Raw genomic sequence first — 14,189 nt, forward strand, 5'->3', positions numbered from 1 at the left:
TTTTTTTTTTTAAAGAAAAGCCAAAATAACAAATGTCTGCTTGGTACATTATTTCACTGTGTCATGCTCTTTGTCAATATGACAGAGGAGTATCCCTGCAGCAGGCGAAGCTGCCCCAGAAAGTGAAGGGTGCTGCCCCTAGGGTTTCGAGCTGGGCATCGTGAATTCTCTTCAAGTTTTCAAAGTCCTGGAAAGTTTTGATAAGCAAATACTTTCTGGGCTCGGCTTCTCTATTGGCTGTTTCTTCACCGCCAGATTTTGACACAAATAATCTGATTGAAAAATCAGGGAGGGGAACAGGGGTAAAAAAAACAGAGAGAGAAAAAAGGAGAAGTATCTATTTCAGCAGACTGCAACTAAGTGAAAAAGTGGAAGAGGAGTCCAGAGAGAAGACGACGTCTCGCTTGTCTGGGGAGATTTCAAGGCGAATCCAGTAAAGCAAGGTTCCCCAAACAGGTGATTGATTTATTCTTTTAAACACTTTTAATTTGATTGCTTTTCTCATTTCTCTGATATGTTTTTCTAAGCTTTTTCTTCTTCTTTGCTTCTGTTTGCAAATATGTAACATATTGCAGTGCGTTAAGTCACTTGTCCTGAGGATTCCTTTATGATAATGGTTCACTTAATTCAAATGAGTCAAACCTTTTAAAATTATGTGCCATATACTTACTTCACTCTCACATGTGAAAATGGAAATAGTAGAACGAAGTCTGAAAGATGTGACAATGGTTTCAGATACCGGTGTCCCAGCAAGCTCCGTGCAGCAGGAATAGTTTCTAGATGTAGACTTTTGTACTTAAGCACTGAGGAGAGTGCGTACTATATTCTTCCTTTTAATTGCTCTTTTACAGGGCCAGACCTTTAAATTCAGAAAACAGCACACCTCTGTTGACATCAATTAATCTGTGCCAGTTGCTAGAGGAGAATTCAGTCTCTCCTGTTTAGGATTTTTGCTTCAAATCTTTTATTTTATTGTCTTTCCATCCTTTCTAAATACAGGCTGATTAATGTAACAATTTTTAGCATATGGAATTAGCTATTTATAGATGCTCCTCATATACCACCAGATTGACTCGATACATTAAGCAGGAAAGCAAATGATTTGTAAGCTCACGCAGTAAGTGCATCTATACGTTAAGGGGATATAGAATTTGTTAGATTGCACTACGTAAGTCTATTTATCCATGGAAGCCTAAGGCAAAGTTTGCTAAAGCCAGTGGCATTCCCGGCATCACTGGGAGCTAAAAGAGGTTTCTAAAGAACGGACGCTGCCATTATATTCTGAACATTTTTGTAGATACTACAGATGTACAAGCATTTCCTTCCCACTTCTTGGACAAAATTTCCACCATAAGTTGCTACCCCTGCCGTAATGTCCATTTGCCCAGTCTTACCACAGGCGTGAAAAAGGTTTTGCTCATTTTTCCACTAAAAAAAGCTGCATTCAAATTGCTTGCCCCAAGTACATTTATTACATTTGCAAAGGTGGACTAGTGAAGACATGATTAATTTTGTTGTAAAGAACTGAATTTCTTTTTGAATATGGCTTTATATTTCAAGAGCCAGGAGTCCGTAAAACCTCTTATTTTATTTAGCCTCTTAAAATTTTCAGACACTGGTCATTTCTGTTTTGTGCTTTTTTCTTCAAAAATGTAGTCTTCTGAAAGACAAACTATTGGAACCTTCACCTTTGCCAGGAAGAACAGAAAAAAACCCCAATATTAAGATTTAAATATAAATTAAGCAATAGGAAGGAAATAAGCCTCTTTTTAGCCTAAAACTTTGTACACTCATCAACTTATATGAAGATATTTATCAACTGCAAGTAAAAATTACGTATTTCTGCTGAGCGTAGTGGGAAAAAGGGTTTCATCTCTACAATTAACCTTGTAAATTTGAAAACAGGATTATTTGAATTTAGCAGAAAATGAAAGCCAGCTTTAGAATGGAATTTATGCTGCAAGTCGGGTTCCTGATTCAGCGTGGCACAATCCTGCAAACACCTGTTCCCAAATACGGGGTTTCGTGTTATGAGTCATCTCGCTGAAGGAACCAGAGAGAACAGCTCCATAATTCAGTGAGAATATGAATTTCTTCTAAATTATATCAAAGGGCCCGATCCTGTAGTTTTGGGTACTGCCACCTGCCGTGCAGTGACATGGGAGTTAGGGCTTCACGAAGAACATGGGATCAAGTGAAATTGGGATCCTGAAGTCAGAAACCACCCTCTAAAAAAACCCCTTTTAATTTGGTTCTTCCACAATCTCCAGTGTTTCAGTATTACATTACAGTTTCACATGTGATACTCTGCAAAATCACCAGAGAGCATCACTGAGGACGAAGGAACTTCGAGGTTGAACACAGGAGGGGAACACGCGAGTGCTGGGTCCCCTTTCAGATCTGACTGGGGAACTTATAACTGGTAGAAGAAGCCCTTCTAAGGTGCATCAAGTCAGATACCTAAAACAGGGAGGAAGGTTTTTTTTCCCTTGGGTCCTTTTGGCTGTCTTTTCCTCAGCGCAGATTACTACAACATTATTGTACAGCTACAGGAATGGCAAACAAATAAGAATGTCATTTCTAGCCAGCTACTGATTTTATATCCTGTATTGAATCCAAAAAATGCCACAACACTTCCATTTTGGGTAGGCCCTCCTGCCCCAGCAATGAACTTCCTTGTGCACTTGCCAGGCAAGGTAGAAACTGCTGCCACAGGGGCTGGCAAGAACAGACTCCATAAAAATAAAGTTTAATTTTTAGCAAAAGGTTGAAGCTAAATTCTGTCAGGAGCTTCAGTGACTTTAAGACGTAGTGGGGTCTGTTGTCCATAGCGCTACTTTCCCTGTGAAATATAGTTAGCCATTAGTAGCAGCTGAGCACTTGCTACTGATAATCTTGAGTTTCAAGGAAAGATAGTATTTTTTTTCTCTCCCAATCTGTGCTTCTAGCTTTCCTCTAACCCGGTTGTGTGAATCACAAAGACAGTCCAATGCAGTTGTTAATTAACTACACTTTGGGCTCCCAGTTCCTGTTTTCTCTGTAAAATGGGGTGGGGGAAGGTAACTTCCTTTTGTAACGTTCAGTAGTGCATTAAAGATTGTTGTGCTCAGTAGAGGCCCTTATCAGCAGTCAAGATACTGGACCAAATTTGACTTTTACATATGCTGGGGCAAACAGATCCAGAAAAATCCCATTGATGCACATACGTCTACTTTCAACCACCGTCAGAAAAGCGGGCTGTACTTAGTGCCTTCGTGTAGTCTATGGGTACTACCACAAAACACTGCAAGATTGCTTATGCCGCCCATCTCCAGTCCTTTAATTTACCTGGCTAAGCTGTCTGGCTAATGCCATAGGGTCCTCTAGCCAGCGGGCAGGCAGAGTGACTCTTTCACCCTATGTTCAGGTGCTGCTGGAGCCTCTTCCTCCACTGCGTAAGAAGCCCAGGGAAATCAGCTGGTTAATTCAGACAGAGAAATCCAATGTCTAAAGCTTGCTGGTATGAATACCCTCCATTGTGGACACAGTCCTGCCCTACCACATGGGAAAATCCCTTTGACATGCGTGGGAATTCCATGTATAAAGGGTTTGTGGCAGGACTTTAACTTGGGGCTCCATGCACAGATACCCCATCTGGGACTGACCGAGAGCAGTGGGACCCTCTGAGCTAACCCCTTCTGCTAGGATGCGAGGTGCACGGGCTAGGCAGGGCAGGCTGCTTGAAGGGTTATGCCCGTTGCAGAACACGCCTGCGTTCGTACCGAGCTGGAGGCATTTCTGTGCCGGCAGCCTTTCGCCAGGCAGAGATACGCTTTATGATACTTAGAAGGAACCTCATTAGAGAGTTGCAAGAGAGCAAATACAGCAATGTACTTCAGCGTCCCTTCCCTCAAGGGCATACTTATGGTTCGCTCTCAGTACTGTTTTGTCCTCTTTCTAAAATTAAATTAACAAATCTACTCTTGGCCTCTGTTTTCTCTTACTCATCTCAAGTTACATGCAAATTTCTTGGAAAAAGATGAAGAAAAACAGGTGAGTCATTTCAGAAGAAAAAATGGCTAGAGACACCAAGACTTATCCCTGAAGTCATAGAAGAAACAGTGGGAACCCTGGACAAGATGTAAAAAGGCAGCTATAACTGCATTTCCAAAGGCAGCTCGGCTGGTGAGCACCCGAGTCTCACCGGCAGCAGTGGGCTTGGCAACCCACCTGCCCGCAGCAGACCTCACTGGGTGAATGCCACAGTGCACATACCTGCAGCTGGAGGCATCACTGTAAACGTGGCCCTCGGACCTTCTAACAAAACTCCACTGGGCTGTGTAATTATGTTTAGCATGCAGGGGTAGTGCGGGCACTGCTGAACCCTAGGGAGCAGAGCTTTTCCATCCCTGGCTGCTTGGGATTCCAGGAGCCCACACTGCTCTGTCCTGGCATACACAGACATTTCAGGTCATTCCTACTTAACAGCAGGAAACTTTTTTGTTTTTTTTTTCTTTTTTTTTCAGTAGATAAGTAGGCTACACTTAACTGCTGTCTGGGAAACCCAAAACTTAATAATGCACTTTTCCATCACAGACAGCCAGAACTTACTGCTGGCTTTTCATAGGAAATATAGCAAGATTTGCTTTTAGTGCTACTATCCTGAACAATTACAAGGGAAAATGCAAATACATATGCAAATAAGGCGCCAGCTGATATTGCCATACACAGCATTGAGCCTGTTGTCGTACTGCCTACATGTGAACAGTTACTAGCTGTGGGGAGCGGGCACAGGGCGGGCTGGCTTCTGGGTAGTAAAGATAACAGATGCATTGCAAGAGAATTTTGTATGATTAAATTTCAGCATTTTATGTTTGTTCCTATCCCGTCATTTCAACGGTCTGTGATATTTGAGTCAGATCCAAAAGGTAACCTCTCTCACCCAGCGCTTCTGCTCTGCCTCTGCTTGGCTGTTGTTTGTCAGCCAGCATACAAAGTACTCAAGCTACGGCCAACAAGAAGGAAACCCACCAGCCATCATGGCTGCGGGGATTTTCCACTGTGTCTCTCCTATCATTGATGTTGTTTCTATAATTATTATTTGTGTAGCAATTTCACAGAGGAGCCCATACCATGGCTTGGGACTGCGCTCTTCTAGGTGCGGTACAACCCCAAAGACAGACCCTTTCGCAAAGGGGTGATCTCCAACCTGCAGTCCCCACTGTGTCCTCTGAGGGAGGGTAAGGTCAGAGACGCATCGTGTCCTGCAGCCAGAGCAGAGAGCTACAGGAGAGAGATCCTGGCTTCTGATGTAGCTTTGCCACAGACGCAGTTTTGGTCTGTAACACAGCACTCCTTTTAAGCACGCTTCTGTTTCTCCACCTACAACATAAAGATAGCACTAATCATTTGCCTCAACTTAGGGGTGGATTACGAAGTGTAATTTTTATGGAGTATACTGTAATCTGCAGTCCCATCTTTGATCTGCCGTCCCATCTCTACGTTCAGTGGCAGACTATCTTGCAGTAAGTTTTTCACTTAGCCCCCCCCACAGCTATGTGTTTTCCCCAGAGTTGAGATCCATCATGCACCTAAACCCATGCAACCAAGCCCTGCTCTTCAGCCGGGTTGAGGGACCTTTGAGATGAACTTGCTATCTCCCCAGTAGAAGGGTTTAGATTCTCATCAGCTCTGTAGGCAGCAGTGACGTGCTGGGGGAACAAATAAGAAGTTACCCCCCAAAGCACAGAGATTTACCTGCCATTATGCTGTGTTTCTGCCCAGGCAGTGAATGGAAAATGCCACGTTCCTTTTTGGTGAAAAGCAAAAAGGCTCATACCTATCATCAACACCGCTTTGTGGAAGATGACCTGCCTATTCTCACATGGGATCCAATAACCTCTCCCTTCACTGGTGAGTCAATCCATCCACTGGGCTTGTAAGAATACACCAAGGCAAATCAATAATTGAGTAGGCAATCTAAGGGAGTAGGATGGGTGAGCTGAAGAGCAACTAAGGGCTTCCACATGGGGTTGTCAGTCTAAGGACAAACTGATCCCCTACTGTGTGCCCTCTTTCTCAAGGCCAAATCCACACTGTCCCACTGAAACCAAATTTAGATCCTCCCTTTGTTTCCTGCTGGGTTGCTGGGGAGATTTGAGATGCGAGATTGTCGTGTGGAGTTGGTCACATTTGGGAAAGATGGCCAACTTCAGGCACTAACAGTTGGGAAAAGAGTGTGCACTTGGTTGTCAGTCTTCTACAAGCTCACAACTCTGCCACCTCAATCTCTAGCTTGCTTTGTTCTCTGCCCACATTCTCCCTGGACCTACATCTTCTCTACCTCAGTGTGTTACCACCTCCTCCTGATGATTTGCAAGGAAGGTTACAGCTAGAATGAGAAAATACGAGTGATAGCCTAACACTGACTGTGAAAGGAGTCCTACACACTCGCAGGTGAAGGGCTAGCTGCTATATACTATATTAACACCAACCAGCACTGCTTCTGCCTATGCCTGCTGTCCTCCCTCTGCTTCTGTTCATGCTCTCCAACAGCCATCCACGCAGTGGCAGGGCTGGGACAATTATCTTCTTCCTTCAGGCACCATTCAAATTTTCTTTATTCAAATCTAGAATCAATTTACCCTTTGTTCTAGCCCTGGCTATCAAATTAGAGACCAGCCCTATGATAAGTTTGATAAAAAAAGAAAGGAGGTGACATCTTAATTTTAATTCCTGCCATCATCCTTCAGCCATTTGTTGTGCCTCTTGGGCAAACAAGAGGGTTTGGACAACAGATGAATACTGTCCCTCAGCAGGCCAGTCCCATCTCCACCAGAAAGGAGGCACATGTATTGGACCTCTGTCCTTTTTAGATTCTTTAGATTCTTAAGGGCTGGGACAAGTATGGAGAAATGGGAGTGTGGGCAGGAGGAGGTGAGGCTCTACGGTCACCTCACTGCGTAAGCAGTTACCTCCTCTCTCTGCTTCCCTGCTTGGCTGTCGATAAATTCAGGTTAACAATACTGAACTCTCTTAGGAGAGGGGCGGGGAGGTTAATAAGTTAGTGATTGTGAGTCATCCACACAAATGAAAATGGTTTTAAATAGGGAAATAATTCTTACAGACATGCAGCCTTCTAGAGTTAATTTTCTTTAACTATATAGGGTATCAAGTGTCCTGTCATTTCTTTCTGCCCCCCCTCTACCTTGCCTATCTCATCCTGCTTGGAATTTCCCTTTGTCAGCAATGGACAGGCCTTGATTGCTGTGCTGATTGCACCAGTCTGCACTTACTCAGGGAGTTGAGCATGGGCTCATGTATCTAAGCATGAGTTCATGCATAAGGACAAACCCTCTTCTCCTAACAGCTAGAATAAACTAACTGTGACACTACTGTGTGATTACAGCCACAGAAGACAAGACACCAGAAGACATCAAGAAACAGGACCTAGAATGCATGGTTCCAAAACAAGAAAAGGACCCATCTGAACTGAAAGAAGAAAATGTCCCTGTCCAGTACCTGGGCAGGATGCTGCCAGGCCCTTCAGCTCAAGGTCTGCTACCCAAGACCACAACTGCAAAAGAGGTCAGGGCTAGGCTGGCTCATGGAGCCCCTACAACTGGGTCTAGATTTTCAGTAAATGGCAGCTCTTATTTTGACATCAATGGTCAAACTTGTCCCAGGCAGAGCTTATGAAGAGCATTCTGTATTTCCCTTTACGATTCTGGTTTAGATCAGCATCTCCCTGAAGGATGATGCTATCTATGATTTCCAATGAGCGAGCTTCCAAATCTCAAGGGCTAATGCAGCTCTGTGCTATGTGGGTCAAGGCAGGTGTCCACATGATACTTGTTGAAACACCATATGAAGCAGGGCTAGTAGCGGGATTAATATTCCCTTAGCATCCTCTCTCCCATAAAGTTTCCTCAGATTGAAATTGCAGTCATAATAGGAACTTTGTTTGGGGATCAGGATTGGAATCAAAGAAGGAGGAGTTACCAACTGCAAGTCCCAAGGTCAGGCAAGACATTAAATGGGGGAATGGTACCTGGGGAACTTAGTTACTGGTGCCCAGCTGCAGGCAATGGCACGATGCTCACTTCTCCCTCTCCTTTGCAAACTCAGAGATGGCCATCCCAGGTCTGCAGATCAAAGACTGCGCTAACACGACAAGCACCCCTACCTTCTACAAAACCGGCTTTTCTTGGGATGCTTTCCATTTGCCATACAGCTACCAACAGATGTCTTCCACCATGCACTCGGCCCTCTTGGAGCACCCAGTTAGCCTGTATGGAAGCCACCTCCTGCCAAGCGCCGAGCCCCCTCTAGATTACAGCATGCATTACTCCTCAGACATGGAGACCTACCACTGCATCAAGTGCAACAAGGTGCGTCACAGAGGAGAACCTCAGGGATGGGGATGGGGCTGGAGCAATTTTCATTGCATACATCAGTGTTTCACTGGGTTACTCCAAAGCATGCGGCTCAAAACGGGTACCTGCTTTTTCTCTTGACTAGGGGACAAGGCTGCTAGGAACGACGCAGTTCACATAGCCCGTTCCCCAAGAGGGAAGGATGAAATAAAGAGAAGGAATTGAAAACAGAGATGGAGATGCAGCTGCCTCATGTTAAAAAAAAAAAAAAATCACTGGCATTTTGTTTTGCAGGTATTCTCTACTCCTCATGGGCTGGAGGTCCATGTCCGAAGGTCTCATAGTGGGACCCGTCCCTTTGCTTGTGAAGTATGTGGCAAAACCTTTGGACATGCTGTAAGCCTGGAGCAGCATACCAATATTCACTCCCAGGTGGGTGGCATGTTTCCAAAGAACCAGCTCTCCAGAGCTCGAGTATCGGACCTTAGCTGTTGCATACTCCGTTGTAAAGGAAGTGACATTTCCCAGGTTACAAACACGATGGCTTTTCTGTAGCACCCAATGACAATGACTGGAGCTCTGAAGACTTGTGTCTTGGTCTCACAAATCTCAGACTTCCCTTGAGAATTCCTTGGATGGGAGGGGAGGATTGTTGCTACTGGTTCTTCCATGCCTTGCCTCCTCCTAAAGGGTGCCAGAGTTTGGATCACAAGGTGTAATACATTTCCATAAGTAACGCTCCCCACATTCTCTTTGTACTGCACCTAGCATATCAGTCCATGAGCTGAGGAGATTTGCTTATCAAATCTACTATTTTCAACACTCTTAACACTCTTCAAGCTCTGTCACATGTCTTGCAGCTACAGGAATCCCATGATTTTCTTTCCCTAACAGGAAAGAAGTTTTGAGTGCAAGATGTGTGGGAAGACATTCAAACGTTCCTCCACCCTCTCCACTCATCTACTGATCCATTCAGACACACGTCCCTATCCCTGCCAATACTGTGGCAAGCGCTTCCACCAGAAGTCGGATATGAAGAAACACACTTACATCCACACTGGTGAGAAACAAAATATTCCCAATAAGAAAATGCAAATTAGAGTCCATCATGTTGATACACACGCTGCACTGGGGATAAGTGTCCAAAAGCACTGGAAAGTCATTCTTCCCTGTGCAGCAAGACAGCAGAAGGTCTAAGCATCACTGAGATGCACATCCTCCTCTGTGTGACAGGGAGATGGTTATAGACCTCCAGTGCGTGTCATGGTTGTACCCGGCCCGGGATGCAGAGAGGGCGTGGGTCACACGGCCGGAGAGGTCTGCCTCTGGTTCTTCTCACCCTCTGGTGCTGGATTAGAGTGCAGACACATTAGCAGGACAGCTGGGCTGGCAGCACCCTGATGCCCAAGCATAACTAGTCGGGTCTGAGTCTGCTAAAGGGCATTTGTACCTCCTTTCTCTCATCTGTTGAAGGATTTCTTGCCATTTTCTCTGCCCTGCAGGGGAGAAGCCCCACAAATGCCAGGTATGCGGTAAAGCGTTCAGCCAGAGCTCCAACCTCATCACTCACAGCCGCAAGCACACCGGCTTCAAGCCCTTCAGCTGTGAGCTCTGTGCCAAGGGCTTCCAGCGCAAGGTGGATCTACGGAGGCACCGAGAGACCCAACACAATCTCAAGTGAGGGATGGCTCCACGTCTTTGCTGGAGCTCCCACTGCCAGTGCATGCTCCAGGGAAGAAGACTCTCCCCAGCATCTCCATCCAGCATGGGGCTGCCCACCTCATAAAGCTCATATAGCATCCAATGTTCCCCTGGGGACTAGCAAAGTCATGTCATTGGCTTTGGTGTTCTGGCATCCCAGGGCCTTGCACATCCCAGTACATGACAAAGAAACCTGTGGCAGCTCTCACTTTCCAGTTACAACAGGTACCAGCCCAGATCTGACATCACGTGCTCAACTGCAAATCCAGAGGAATTCCTTCAGGGTCACTATTACTTCTGGATTTACACCATGTGCAGAATCTGCTTCATCAGACTGATCAGCAGTGAGTCAGGAACTCCCGGGCTAGTGGCAGCAAAAATCTGTGCCAAACTAGTGCCGTGACCATGTTCTGCTTTGATGGTTGGGAAGATAAGGCTAGGGCATGCAAATAGGTTGCATTCTGTGAGCTGTGTTCAACCTGGACAGGGCTTCTGCAGAGACTTGCCCAGGTCATAAATTCTGGCAGCACACACCTAAAGTAATTTTCTTTCAGCGAAGCACTTAACTGTGATCAAATGACAAGTTAACTGCGTTGTATTTTTAGCTTGGAGTGGGAGGAAAATACTGAAAAAACCCAGCTCCTATCCCTAGCTGATAACAGGGGTCTCTGAATGCATTCCACCATGCCGCACAGATCCCTGCGTTAGTGGCAACCAAGCAAGCTCCAGGAAGAGCCATGCCACAGCACTAGGTATAAGCTAATAAGCCCCAGGCCTCAGTACCATGTGAGAGAGACTGCCTGCTCTTGGAATCCAGGCTGGTATGTCCCACAATATTTCACTGCATGCTGGACATACCAGCTGCTGTCCTGGGCAATCCCATGTCACTGCACGGTCAAGAATGGCCCTTGGATGTCAATGTCAAGGGCCAGCGTTCTGCTTTCCAGCCTCTCTCTTAAAGGAGGAAGCGACTGGCCTGTACACATTGGCATAGTATGCAAGTACCTTACAAATATTATACAAACAGAGCAGTGGTATTTCCTCCTTCTTCCAGGTCTAGGGGTTGAAGCAAAGCACTGGAACAAGTAAAAAGCCAGTTCCCCTTCAAGCTCTATGTTCTCACTATATAACCTTCAGCAGGTCTCTGCACTGGGGTTTTATTTCTCCACCCCTCCTGGTGATGTGGAGTCATTCACTCAGGTTTGTAGAGTCCCTTGAGTTCTTAACAGGAAGGACAAAGTATTATTATGGCATTAAAAAGACAAGTGCTTTCAGTTAAGCAGAGCATTGTAGCACCACACAGCCCACTCCATAACTACATCCCTGAACACGTGGCCTTGGACAAAGGCACCAGTGGGAAGTAGCCTGGAGAACTGGCTGTGGCACTAGCCATTTCACTCCAAATGCTTATGAAGGAAGGCTGCCATCATGGGCAAAGAAGAAACAGTCCAAGGGGAAAATTCATTTATTGCCAGGAGAGAAGGAGGTCTCTCCGGCCCTCAGTTACACTGCTGTAAATCCAAAGTTATTCTCCTAAGACCTAAAATGTACTTGCTCCTGATTTATGCTGTGCCTAAGCTGTTAGTCATTAATATGCATTCTGGAAGCTCAAAACAGAGTCTGTAATCCTGGCTTTACTTGTACACTGTAAATATGTATTTATACTTATTCTAATGTATATTTTTATTGCAGTATACCAGACAATGACAACATGTACAGGCCTGCTGGGATTTATCTGATAAATCTGTTCCCTCTCAGTAACTGGGCTAACACAGTGTATTTCATGTTAGAAACATCCATTTCAAGAAAGGCTCATACTTGGCTCTGGAGATGCAGGCAGTGGGGATGGAGGGGAAAAGGAGAAAGGAAAGAGCACAGCATTGCCCCATACAGTTCGAGTGGAAATAAAGATGGAAATTCATGTGCAGAACAGGGCTCCAAACTTAGATATGAAAGAAGTCAAATTCAGGGAGCAGGGGCCTATTGGCTACAGAAAAGCCACAAACAATGCTCAGAGCCCGGGGTCAGGGGACAGATCTTCAGCGACAGACTTGTGCAGAGCCCCAGACAGGCAGCAAACCAGCTCTCCAGAGCAAGAGGGCTGTGCAGCTACAACCACATCAGGTGACATGGGATTGTGTGCCCAGACAACGGTGTTATTGAAGCCCCCATTAAAACTCTGCTGTCCTTTCCTGGGTCATGCCAGGACCTGGGCAGGGCAGGGACTCCAGGGGAGGGGTATAAACTGTGACAGAACTGGGCTCAGGGAACCAGTCCCCAGGTCCTGACCGTGACACCAGGCACACACACGCATGTGAATACTCTCACACATGTATGCATGCACAAGCCTTACTCAAGGTGAAGTCATTTCAACTTCTTCAAACTGCTGCCAGAAATGCAAACAGTGTTTGTTATTCCCCTTGTCCTCTAGAAATCTGCAAACAGAAATATTTAAAGAGCATGTCAGTGTCTGAACTGCTCTGGAGCAAATACCCTCCAGCCCCAAAACACACGGGCACACTAGGACACACTGTGTCCTCGGGATAGCAGGTGTGTCTGACTCATCTGAAGCTCCCCAGTTTTGGCCATTCTGGAGGGAAGTGCTGGCATACACTGATCAGCCTGTAAAACCACTCATCAAAGCAAATCAGGCAGCTGGTTCGTCTGAGCCTGCTGAACAAGGGCTACTGTATCCATTAGATTTCCATTCCTATCTTTGATTTCCATGGTACAGAGCAGGTATAACCTTCAATGGGCAGCTGGGGTCTTCTGTGCTTCTCCAGCCTGCTTCTCCCTCCTAACAAAGCACAGATCACCCCAGTCCTGTCTTTTATTTCCCCAGGACTCTAGAGCAGGCAGCTGCTTTCACCATTATTGTTGTTACTGAGCCCAGAGATTACTAAGAGCAGTTACACCAGAAGAGACAGCATCAGCCTTACCCTTAAATTTGTGAGGAGCCTGGTGAGCACATCCCCAGGAGGTGCAAGGACTACTTTCAATGGGTGGGCAGCAACTAAAGAAACACACCGGGATGGCCTTAGGCAGCGTGCTGCTGCAGAGCTGCTCTCAGGAAAACCTGTTTGTGGCCAAAGCAGCCTGGGTGGGGGGCCAGGCTGACCCACTCCCAAACAGACGCTGGGAGCGTATCTCCAGAAACACAGGCCGTGGATGGAGGCCAGCTGGCAAAGGTGCCAGCGAGACAGTACAGCCAGAGTCAGGAGGTGACCTGAGATGGGGGGAAGAGGAGAGGGAATTAATTTGCAGAGTTTTCCACTAAGGCACAACAGTTTCTTCCCCTTGAGTAGCAAGGTGCCACTTTCAGATCACCACATAACACTGCCAGGTAACGCTGCCTGAGCCCCGTCCTTCCTTTAGGACTATGGATGTCAGCAGCCCAAAGGAAAAACTAGGCAGAGCCCCACAGCCCCTTGTTCACTGCAGTCCCTGATCAGGGAGAGGTGTCTCCTGAGAAAGAGGATGGAGGGACCCAGCTTGGCTGTGCTCCAGAGCAGACAGCAGCACGCTGCACGTTTTTCTGGGCTGTCATCTGCACTGCCTGAAGCTCTGGAAATGCAGGTGAAGGAGCAGGGGAGGACACAGATCTGGCATTACCCAAAACTCACCACACCAGGCTGGGGGAAGAGCCTTCCAACACGGCACCAGCCACAGGCAGGCTGTCTGCATGGAGTGAGCAAAGGGCTTCCCTGATCCTTGGAGCTACTGAACCCACTCAGCGGCTACCCAAGGATGCTCAGCACCTGTCAGGATCAGGCCGTGGCTGTCACCAACTCCAAACACACCTGGCCTTGCTCTCCAACCATGCAAATCCTCCCCAGCTCTGACTGCTCTGAAAACAACCCCTTTCCCAACATCTCCCCTTGCATCGAAAAAACCATTCTGGTCAGTCAATCAAGGAAACAGATAACAAAAAGCAAAATCTCAACTAATCTTTGTGGGTGAAGAAAGAGCCGATTGTTTTTGCCTCTCCCCAAGCCAGCCCTGTATCCTGCATTTCCCCAGTCCTCTTCACACCTTCTTCCCTTTATTGCCAGGGAAAGAAAATCGTGGTCTTTGGGCTGTTTTGTTTAGCAAATGAAGGACATGCAAAGCAATAACCCCAGGCATCTGTCAGAA

At 46.3% G+C, this 14,189-nt stretch overlaps 1 protein-coding gene across 2 annotated transcripts; it reads left to right on the top strand.

Annotated features, from left to right (window-relative positions):
• Positions 1–326: 326 nt before the first annotated feature.
• GFI1B (growth factor independent 1B transcriptional repressor) lies at positions 327–11,816 on the top strand. 2 transcript variants are annotated; one of them, XM_086475767.1, is made up of 7 exons: positions 327–456; positions 5,764–5,892; positions 7,388–7,534; positions 8,107–8,369; positions 8,649–8,786; positions 9,249–9,414; positions 9,857–11,816. In XM_086475767.1, the coding sequence occupies exons 2-7, from the start codon at positions 5,778–5,780 to the stop codon at positions 10,033–10,035; spliced, it is 1,008 nt and encodes a 335-aa protein (XP_086331893.1). In that variant the 5' UTR covers positions 327–456; positions 5,764–5,777; the 3' UTR covers positions 10,036–11,816. The 2 variants fall into 2 exon arrangements, with proteins under 2 accessions (XP_086331893.1, XP_009945739.2); XM_009947437.2 differs by lacking the exon at positions 327–456 and having other exon boundaries at positions 5,744–5,892.
• The last annotated feature ends 2,373 nt before the right edge of the window (positions 11,817–14,189 follow it).

This window comes from Leptosomus discolor, chromosome 19, assembly GCF_034619465.1.
Source record: "Leptosomus discolor isolate bLepDis1 chromosome 19, bLepDis1.hap2, whole genome shotgun sequence".
Taxonomy (NCBI): domain Eukaryota; kingdom Metazoa; phylum Chordata; class Aves; order Leptosomiformes; family Leptosomidae; genus Leptosomus; species Leptosomus discolor.

Bases quoted from the DNA above. Each gene is read 5' to 3' on its own strand.
- GFI1B (XM_009947437.2), top strand. From the start codon at position 5,745: ATGCTGTGTTTCTGCCCAGGCAGTGAATGGAAAATGCCACGTTCCTTT. The intron at 7,535-8,106 runs GTCTGCTACCCA...TTGCAAACTCAG, and splicing joins GCCAGGCCCTTCAGCTCAAG to AGATGGCCATCCCAGGTCTG. The intron at 9,415-9,856 runs GTGAGAAACAAA...TCTGCCCTGCAG, and splicing joins ACACACTTACATCCACACTG to GGGAGAAGCCCCACAAATGC.